This window comes from Cupressus sempervirens, chromosome 4, assembly GCF_028749045.1.
Source record: "Cupressus sempervirens isolate cs-2001-9-10 chromosome 4, ASM2874904v1, whole genome shotgun sequence".
Taxonomy (NCBI): Eukaryota; Viridiplantae; Streptophyta; class Pinopsida; order Cupressales; family Cupressaceae; genus Cupressus; species Cupressus sempervirens.
The window spans coordinates 183,926,868-183,938,224 of NC_143121.1; the positions used below are offsets into that span (position 1 = coordinate 183,926,868).

At 32.0% G+C, this 11,357-nt stretch overlaps 1 protein-coding gene across 1 annotated transcript; it reads left to right on the forward strand.

Annotated features, from left to right (window-relative positions):
• Positions 1–6,975: 6,975 nt before the first annotated feature.
• Positions 6,976–8,311, forward strand: LOC149560604 (putative disease resistance protein At4g33300). The gene is made up of 2 exons (XM_089823633.1): positions 6,976–7,143; positions 7,362–8,311. Exons 1-2 carry the CDS (start codon positions 7,056–7,058, stop codon positions 8,177–8,179), a joined length of 906 nt encoding a protein of 301 aa, XP_089679759.1. The 5' UTR covers positions 6,976–7,055; the 3' UTR covers positions 8,180–8,311.
• Positions 8,312–11,357: the final 3,046 nt, after the last annotated feature.

Genomic DNA, 11,357 nt, shown 5'->3' on the forward strand with positions numbered 1-11,357 from the left:
AGGGTTTTTTAAAAATCTTGAAAAAGGCTACCGCATTAGAAATGAATTAAGTTTTTTCGTTAAGTATAACATCATTCAAAGTAACATACTCAAAACTTAAATCCTCATAATAATTAATTTAAAATTTGACTTAAATCCAATCCAAATAAGTTTAGCTTTTAGATACCTTGAAGCCATTTTAATGTTTAAATCAACTATTAGAGAAAGCTATAAAATGATAAGTCTATTATCATCGCTTACCAACATTCTCTAACCATATCATGCATTTCCTTCTAGGACATAACCATTTTTCACATTTATTGTTAACTCAATCAATCATGATAATGATATATGTTTCCATCAATGACAATATATGATCACTCACCAAGATGGTATGATCGGGTTAGTAAGTAAGCTATTCATTAAGTAAGATGGAATTGATTCAGGTACAAATAAATTCTCGTAGACGTCTCTGATGTGCTAAGTATTGCACTAAAGATAAATGTAAGGGGAAATGTATAGATGTAATTTTCAACAAAATGCATGAATACTCTTTCAAGGGAATGAATCCAACAGCTTCAAGTCATTTGAGGGAAATACATGGATGCAATTTCCAACCATTATATTAGAAAGAACCTAAAAGCTTCTCATTTTAAAGGAAATATATGAATGGAATTTCCAACCATTATAGAAGAAAGAATCCAATATCTTTCCATTACAAAGAGAAAGCTCATAGATGGTATATCCAAAAAAATGCATGATTGTAATATACGAATGAAAATAGTCTAGCAATTTCTAATCATAAGAAAAAATATATGAGTGTAATTTTCAACTATTATATTAAAAAAATCCAATAACTTTCCATGAGAAATGGAAAGTTCAAAGATATAATTTCCAAAAAATACATGACTGTAATATTGAAGGAATCTAGCAACTTCCCATCTAAGAACCAACAAGACGCGGTGAATAGTTATCCAAACTTCTGTGCTGTCAGAGTTTTGACACAAATTTTGACTGAAGCCATCTTCCCAGTAAACAATATCTATTTCCTTTGCATTTCAATATAAGACACTAGGAAGTTCTTTCGAAATAAAACACTAAATAAAATGCATGGCACAAAGCCAAGGGCACATAGTGCAATTGAATCAAACTAACAACTACTTCCATAGGGCACCAACTATGGTGCAACTTATTTGCACCATGGGAAGCTGTGCCAAAGTTTGACTCGCCCGATTGCTCAGTCATGTAATGCATTGTGGTCATCATTCACATCGTTCAAGGATGATGAGATGACGATGGATACCTACGTACCTAGGTATCAATCATTTACCAATTTATTCCCACCACTTCTATTTCTTTATTAATGGTTATTTTCCTTTCTTGTTGAGCATTCTTATAATACAAATGATTTTTAATCAATAAAATTACAATTAAGTTATTTTTTAGTTTCAATGAGAAGTTTTTCAAATTTGTGAAAATATCTTTAAAAAATCCTAATTTGTTAATATCTTTTATTGTTGTTATTCTAATTCCTAAAACATAAAAAGTTTGTTTGTAAATTGTTAGCTAGATTTAATTTTTAAGAATATTTATACATATTTGAAATGTTAATTAGGCTTTTTTGATATATATGCTTATGAAATTATTGGTTAGTTATGGAATTGAAATTGAAATTTTCATTAGAAAGCATAATGTGTCGGGTGAAAATTAATTTCACTATTATCATTGTTATAGTGGAATATTGGTGGGATAGATGATGTCAAGCTTGTGAATAAACTCTAAACATACATTCTAAGTCATGATTTATTTTTATCAATCTTATACAATATATTTTTAGTTTTGATTTAGGTATAGGTGATTTATTTAAAATTATTAGGAGAGAGGACATAATAAATAGTGGAGTTAGCAAGTAAGCTATTGGAGATTTGAAGTTGATTGAAGTGTTAAATAAAATGATTAGTCTCTCCCTTTCCTTCTTTAATAGATCCATCTATTATACTATTATACTAGCTTCTCCAATAAAATCTACATATTAGTACATTAAAAAAAATGTAAAGCAAGATCTATTTCATAATATGGTTTAAGAAGAACCATTAAACTAATGGACACTTTATTTCCTTCACTTTACTTCTTTCTTTTTTTTTAATTTAAATTAATTTATTATTTATTTATCATTATTTAATATCATTTTAGTTTATTTCATTATTTATTTTATGTTTTTTTAAAAGAGTTAATTCATTGTTTACATTGATTTAAATAAAAACATTTCTTTACAAAGTATTATTATAAATTAGAATATGTAATTTTACAATCTCTAAAGTTTGATAATATTAATATAAAATTAGTTTGATAATAGTAAATATAAAGTTTAATAATATTAAAATAAATTCACAAATCTAAATTAGCATGCTTTGCTTAGATCTATTTGGTTAAATTTATTGCTTAATTTATAAACTTGAATTACATCCAAAATATAAAACACAAGTTACTAGGAAGATTTTTTCACTATCATCAATTTACAATCTAATACTCAAATTTCATCTAAGATCTAAAATAAGAATTATACATACATACATACATACATATATATATATATATATATATATAAGAGAGAGAAGATATTATTGATGACGACTTTCTCACTGTCATGATGGATGATAGATTCACATCTAACTCACTATCAACCTTGACCAAAAAAATTTTATGTAATTAAAAAATATGAACCATTTAACCAAAAAATATATATTATGTAGATAAAAAATATGAACCACTTAATGAGTACATGTTAATAATTGACTCTTATAAGTGTTAAATAATCATACTTGATTATTTTTTAATTAAAAAAATTATATTTCTGTAAATGAATCTTATTCCAAAATAATTCAGAATTAAAAATATTATATTTCAATTCATCATGTTGTATAATTCCAATTGAACAAGGTGAAATTTTTTCATCAATATTTCAAATACCATATTCCATACATAAAAAAATTTAAAAAGTCCATTTCATTCACAGAATATTTTGTTTAACTCTATATTTATTTTGTAGTAAAATATGATATAAAAGATCATTAGCAAAAAAAAATTATTATGCTCAACAAGAAAGGAAAATAACCATTAATAAAGAAATAGCAGGGGTGGGAATAAAATGGTAAATTATTGATATCTAGATACATAGGTATCCATCGCCGTCTCATCATCCTCGAACGATGTGAATGATGGCTGCAATACATTACATGACTGGCATTGTCTACCCAGTAACATATTTGCACCTTAATAAAACATAATGTTGCTAACAAACATTAGTGTGTAAGCATATATGTTAGCTAATTGTATTAGTATGTGTTAGTAATTCACACTCACAATTAGCTAACATATACAACACAGTAATGTTTGTTAGCCACATATTTTTTATTAAGGTGCAAATATGTTGCTGCTTAGAGGGTACCAGAATTCCTTAGGATAATCTGAATCTTCTACTGACTGACTTTGTAGGTTTTAGGAGTATACAGAATGGAGAGTTTCAATAACAAGATTGTGTGCGGTAGAACCGATGCTCTGAGTTTGACTCAAAATCACACAGTTAAATCCTGATAACAATATCACAAGATTGTGTGCAGTAGAACCGATGCTCTGCTGAAATCCCTTATCCCAGCAATCCAACAATGTTGTGAATGTGACCTGCAATAACCCAAAGATCAGCAAAATCCCGCTTTTCACCAGTTTCTAAACACTCTTATTAGGGGCTCAGAGCTGGTTAAATCTTGTGAGAGCATTGGCTCTTCAAATGTATTTTGTAGACGTAGATATGCTTCACAGATACTCAAGCTAGAAGAGGAGATCAATGGTTTCATGAGTTCTATCCCAGCCCAAATGGAGTCAGATGCTAGAAATCGTGTGGCAGCCCTGAAAGATATGTACAAGGAATTGCAACCTCCAGATAAAAGTAGTACGCTTAATAACATGATTCAACAGCAAATGAGTTTAGGTAACCTGTGTCAAACAACTGAAATGGAAGAGTCTGATAAATGGTCCGCTCTAAGTAACTTTCCTGTGAAGTCTCGGTTCTATGCGGGATTGGAGAAGCTTGTTGAGGATTTGAAGGAGATTTTATTAAAGAGCGAGGTATCGGTCGTTGGGGTTCATTGTATGGGGGGTGGTGGGAAAACTACTTTGGCCTCTGCTCTCTGTAGTGATCCCTATATCAAAGGTAATGTCTCTTTCTTCTTTCTGCTTCTTTTTGACGGTTTTTTGAAGCCACTGAATTTTTTTAGGCCTATTATTAAAAATGCATTAAGATTTTGGGCAAAGGACTATTATGTTAAGGTCGTCAAGGTTAAATTGATCCGTGTTAGTTTAAGGCTAGTATCATCTTTTAGTTCCACTGTTCATCAGTTTCAGTGGGTGTAGAGTTCCAAAATTAGTTCTCATGACATTTTATATAAGGTGGATAGCAATAACTATGTATTCGGTCAGATAAGTACGTAAAGTACTATTGTTTGTTGAATTGCGTCATTTAGTTTGCAACCCTACATATTTTCTATTCTTGAGGTGTTCAGGTCCGTTGGCCTACCATTTCCTCTGTTTCAGTTGTACACTTAATCAATCAAGAATTTTCTCGTCGCTTTTTACTATTATTCCAATCTTTTGAAGAGACCACTAAATTGTGTTTGCCCATCTCATCGATACCTTAGATTTTGGGCCAAAGGTCTTTGGTGTTTATGTCGTGGAGGTTAAACCGATCCGCGTTCATTTAAGGCAATAGTGGACACGCCTAGGCAGTTGTTCCCCTGATTTTCAGCTTCAATTGTTACACGGTTTAAAAATTAAATCTCTGGGCATTTCATGTAGAGTGTGTTGCAATGGCTCTGGACACTGTCAGATAAGTGAGGAAAGTAGTTGTGATCGTTGAATTGCGCAATTTAGTATGTGATCCTTTACATATTATCTGTTCCTGAGGTGTTTCTCATGTGAGTCGGCCTACAATACAATTTCCTGTGTTAAATTTGTACGCTTACATTTTCAATCATAATTTTTCTTCTTGTTTTTACTAACTAGTCCTTCGAGGAAATCGCTGAACGTTTCTGGCCCATCCCATCAATACCTGAGATTTAGGTTGAAGGGCTTTGGTGTTTAGGTCATCGAGGTTAAACTTGATATGTGGACTTCTAAGGCTAAGGTCGTCTTTAAGACATGATCATTCCACTGTTCGTCAGTTTCAGTGGGTATTTACTATTAAATCTCTCGAGATTTCATTTAGGTTGCGTCAGATAAGTGAGAAAAGTAATAGTGTTTGTTGAATTGTACCATTTGGTTTGTAACACTTTTAAATTCTCTGTTCGTGAGCTGTTTTTCACGTGGGTCAGCCTAACATTTCCCGTGCTAAATTTGTACACGCTTAGATTTCCAATCATGATTTGTTTTCTTGATTCTCTGGTTTAGGATACAGAGTGATTAGATATTATTTCTGGTTTTGATTGTAATGCAGTTTTTTCATCAACATGAATGGAATCGGAAATGTTGATTAAATATTCAGCAGCATTGTGAATTGTAAAAACTTATATGTTATGTTGCAACATACTGAAAATTTATTGATCTTTTCTGTGGGCAATGCTGGGCATCAGGAAATGTACATTTCATTATTGTCTTGCGTATTCAAATCTGAAGGGAATTATGCGGACATCAGGTTGTTGTGGAAATGTACATTTCATCAGGTTGTGTAGGCCGGCCTACCATTTCTAGTGATAAATTGTATGCTCTTAAATTTCCAATCATTTTCGTTTTGCAGCCTACTGAAAAATAATTGTTTTCTTCTGTGATCATCAGGTTATTTTGGAAATGTACATTTTATCACTGTTTCAAAGTCTCCAAATTTGCAGGGACTTATAGAGACAATGTGGGAGAAGATCGTTGGAAGGAAGAAGCCCGAGTTTCAGAATGTAGAAGATGCACGCATACAGCTAAAGCAGCAGCTTTCTACTCAATACAAGCGGACCCTGATGATATTAGATGATGTCTGGTCCAGGGCTCACTTGGAGGAACTACTATTTGAAGCGCCACGGTACAAAACTGTTGTCACAACTAGAGACAGTTCTACCATCCCCCTAAACCCCTGTACTCAACTGTATCAGTTGCCATTGTTGAGCCACAAGGACGCTCTCTCGCTTTTCTGCTTCTCTGCTTTTGGACAGACATCAATTCCAAGTACAGCAGATGCAAATCTAGTCATGGAGGTATAGTCTTCTCTTACCTTGAAACTAAAAATATGAAAAAGCCTAAAGCTTCTTATAGAATCAAATAAGACCAAAAACAAAAATATAATGAATCATATGCTTATTTGTTTTAAGCTATAAGAACTTGCAGTTATTGATTGTTCTATTAGACTAGTACTTGCAGGAAGTTATTAATGCAGTTAAATCACCAAAATATCGCTTTTCTTTTTCTTTCTTTTCATCTTTTACAGACCTTCCTTTGGACACTAATAAAATACCAATCTTAACGAATGGCAGGTGCAAGCTGAATGTAAGGGCTTACGCCTTACTCTAAAGGTGATTGGGAGCTCTTTGAATGGGTAATCTCATATGGTCTGGTTGAATGCAAAGAATAAGCTTTCACAGGGGCAGTCCATATCCAGTTATCACAAAGAAGGGCTTTTAAGATGCTTGGAGACCAGTATTGATTTCTTGGATGATGTTGCGAGGGAATGCTTCTTAGATTTAGCCATATTTCCAGAGAACAAGAAAATCTGTGCTGATGCACTGCTGAGCATTTGGGTTTATGTTCGGGAGCTGGAGTAGCAAGATGCCTTTATCATGTTATTGGAACTTGCAAGCAAAAACCACTTGAACTTAATCAGCAGCCCAGGGTATTTGCCTAAGCTGTATATATGTTACATTTCTTACTATCGTTTTGTTTTCAAACTTTGAGCTAATATCGTATGTGGTAATATCAGAAGCCAAGCAACAATCGCTTATGGAGATGCCTCTGAGCTGTACTTTTCCCAGCATGACATATTGCGAGATTTGGCCATATATTTGGGAAGCCAGGACAGTATAGTCCATAGGAAAAGAATATTCATGCCCAGGAAGGAGCTGAGCTTGCCAGGGGAGTGGGAGATGCATAATGATAGACCATTTGATGCTCAAATTGTCTCTATTCACACAGGTAGGCGATTCAGACCAAATATTCTAACTTCTTGAGTGACATAATATGCAAGCTATTTAAACTATTAAAATGTTTTAGCTTTTGTGTTTTGTCATAATGAATAATGATACTATTGAAACAGCAATAGCTTTGATATAAATTTTTAACTTGAACTGCCGGTATTCTTGACCACTAAAACATTTTCTAATTCAATTGTATATATGATTGAACTATTGTAGGTTCTATGGCTGAAAATCAGTGGTATCCGATGGACTTTCCAGAGGTAGAGGTTCTGGTGGTACACTTTTCTGCAAGCGAATACTTTCTACCACCATTTCTTAGAACCATGAAAAAACTGAAATTTTTAATGTTGTGTAATTTGAGTTCAAAGAGGACCACAATTAAAGGTTTAGATGCTCTATCTTCACTCGCTCAGCTCAGGACTGTTCGCTTGGAGAAGTTGGATGCGCCCTCTTTTTTAAAAGAGATTAAAGTAATACAGAAACTAGAAAAATTCTCTCTAAGTTTATGTGAAGGGTTTGGAAATATTTCCACATTCAGCAACACCAATCTACAAGAATTTAACCTCGACCACTGCAGCGATTTGGAGAAATGGCCACTTGACATCTGTCATATGCCTTCTGCTCGCATATGGTCTATAACCAGCTGCCATCTGGTTCAAAAGTTGCCATATGATCTTGAAAATCTGAGTTCTGTAAGAATGTTAAGATTATCAGCATTACCAGGCTTGAAAGAGCTTCCTGCATCCGTTGGAAAACTTGGGCAGCTGGAATTTCTAGACATTTCGCTGTGTGAGGGCTTGAAAGAACTTCCAGAGGAAATATGTCAACTCAAGAAATTGAAAGAGTTTGATATGAGGGAGTGCTCTCGTTTGAAGAGGTTGCCTAAAAGTGTTTGCGGACTAAGCTCTCTGAAACATGTCATCTGTGATGAGAAGATTGGGCACCAGTGGCTGAGAGTTAAGGCCTCTTCTATCCCTGATCTTAGGGTTGAAATTGTGGAGGCGCAATTTACTCTGGAATGGCTTGATGATTGAGAATGATCAAGCAACTGCGCATCCTGTTAAATTAGTCACTGTGTTCTCTTTCCTAGTTCCTGGAGATAAAGCATATTGTAGGTTTCACTTTAGAATTAAAAGAGTGTTTAGTGTCTACAAAGTTCAGCTTTGTGGACAATTCTCCGCCATATAGCAATTGTCCTGTATATGGAGCAAACTGTAGGTTTCACTTATAAATTGTAAAAGGTTGCAATGTATATATATCATTATGTACATTTGTAATGTGTATGTCAAAGTCTATCTTTACAAACAATCTTCTTTTCCCAATATTTTGAGGGCCTTCTTTGGTTGAAGGAGAAAATGACAAGAACACAATTTTTATTTCTCATACCTTATTAGTGTACGTGACAATGAATACCGAATTTGAAAGGAACATTTTAAATTTTTTTGTCTAAGTTCCTAGGAAAAAATTCTGTCATTACACTGCACGTGAAGTTGCATGTCAGGAAAAAATCCCATGCAATTTCATCTTGATTCTTCATATAGATCGCTTATACTTTTTTAACGGAAGAGATCTATTCATATTTTCATAATAATTTATAGACTGAAAACTTTATTTTGTTGCAATCGTTCTCAATAACTGCTTAAATTTCTAATGGTTTTGTTTCAGTTTCTAGCTCGTTCACGATGATTAATAGACTGAACTTTTTTTTGTTGCAGTTGCTCTCAAAAACTGCTTAAATTTCTAATGAGCATGTTGCAGATTTATTCTAATGCTTTGGATTCACTTTTATGTTTTTTAAGTTATTCCAATTGTCAGTTTTGCTTCTTTATGCTTCAAAGAATCCAAAGCACCTGTTCTGAATGGATGCTCGTATCTAAAAAGCAAAGAGAATAAGGTCTTAGTCAAAACATTTAAAGGCTACAGGCACGCCGCACACAGTTTGGTACCATGGGAAGCCGAATAAATTTAAAACCTTTTGGAAAAAATGTTCCTTATTTATTTCTGTCTTGAGGAATTTTTAGGCCTTGAAGAGAGAAAATCACCAAAGACTGGGTGGACCATGCACAAAGCTCACTTCAGGCCCTGATTTCAAATGCATAAAAAATTACTTGAAATATTATACCGAACACAATTTTCACTACCAGTTGTCGATGCTAGATACAATGGAAAGATCGGTAGGATTCCATCAGATGAAGCTGATATTGAGACACAGAACATAAATTCCTTAGGCCCCGTTTGGTTGCTGGAATATGAGTGGAATAGGAAATCGAAATTAGAATATGTTTTATATTCGCTGTTTGGTAAGCTCAATCGGAATTGGGAATAGGAAGACATATTCCAATTTTGCCCCTAAAATGAGCATATGTCTATGCCAAAAAATCTTATTGGAATAGGCCATTTCCATTCCCATTCTGATTTTCCATTAAAAATTATTTTTTATTTTTTTTTAAATTTTTTTTTTTTTTAATTTTTTTTTTTTGAAATTTTTTTTTGTTTTTTTGAATTTTTTTTTTACTTGTACTTTTTGAATTTTTTTTGTTAAATTTTTTTTTTTTTTTTTTTAATAACATTTTTTTAAATTATATCTATTTGTTTAAAAAAATGAAAATGAAAATGAATTAACTAAAAAAATAATAAATTAATTTTTTTTTAAAGAAAAATGTTTTTAAAAATACAAAACTTAACCTTATTCCTATTCTATTTTTGTACAACCAAACAATAGATTAACATATTCCTAGTCGAATTCCAAGTGCACCAAACATGATTGGAATTGCCTATTTCTATTCCCATTCCTCATTTCCATTCCCATTCTATTTTTCTATTCTAATTTTCCATTCCTGTGCCAGCAACCAAACGGGGCCTTAATGAACATAGTATTGCGTACATTTTGGATCAAGGAGATTTTTAATGGGGTTGAATCACAATACCTTTATCTGCCTAAAGATTCTCTTTGTACTGACAAAACTGCTACATCATGGCACATACTAATTCTGATGAAGTTAGTAGTCCTATATTTGAGAAACAATATGCTAAAAATTCCGTCCAAATAATTTAAATGTATGTCAAACAAGGGACTCAATGGTATAAGGATAATATGATACTTCCCAAACAAATATCATAAGTCAACATAAATATAATTATTAAGTAATCAGCCTTGAACCTAATACCTCTCCAATAAGAGGCTCACAATTTACCATTGTGTTGAAAGCAATTGTTGAAAAGAATTATATATATTAAATAATAATATTTATAGTTTTTAAAATTAATAATTATATTATATAGTTTATAATATTGTATGACGATTAGGCAAGAGCCTATAACACAACACTAAATTGTGAGCCTCTTAATTGGGAGGTCGTGGGTTTGAATCTACTCAAGCTTAACTAATAATTGAAATTATTAATCACAACAAATAATAATAATTAACATTGGCTTCGGCCTCTTTTATATATATATATATATATATATATATATATATATATATATATATATATATATATATATATATATATATATATCGTTCGTATGATGATTTAAAAATATGTCTAAACTATACACTCCAGAAAATTGGAATAGTTTCATCATTTACAAATAATAAAATAAGATAGATCAACATGGTTGTTGACAAACGACATTGTCATTAATGCAAATAAATTAACTTGTATAGTCTCTGTCCAATCATTAAAAAAAACTATTTTTTTTGTTGAATTTTTTTATTTTATCCTTGCTTAAAATTAGTGAAATAGATTTAAATAGTTGTGTATAAATAGAAAATAGTTATAAACATTGGAAAGAACTAATAAGCTTTTAAATATTGTGATTTGATTGATTATTCTAATTGAAAAAATGAATTGAATGAATCCATTAGTTTAATAAGCTTTTAAATACTGTGATTTGATTGATTAATCTAATTGAAAAAATGAATTCAATGGATCCATTAGTTTCCTGCCTTTGGTAGGAACTAATAAGATTTGGTGATTCTCTCATCCAAGGAATTACCCACTTGCTAAATTGGGAAGGAGCTATATTTCTTAATAATATGAAATGGGTCTATGTATATTGCTACATAAACCTTAACACTAATTATCTCACGTGAAGGGAAACACAATGACCTTGAATCCGAAGAGATGGTTAGGCACTAGCATTTTAGATCTCAATGTTCATCTACTATTATATGCCTAGGTGTACTGTTTTGTTTTGTTTCACATCATA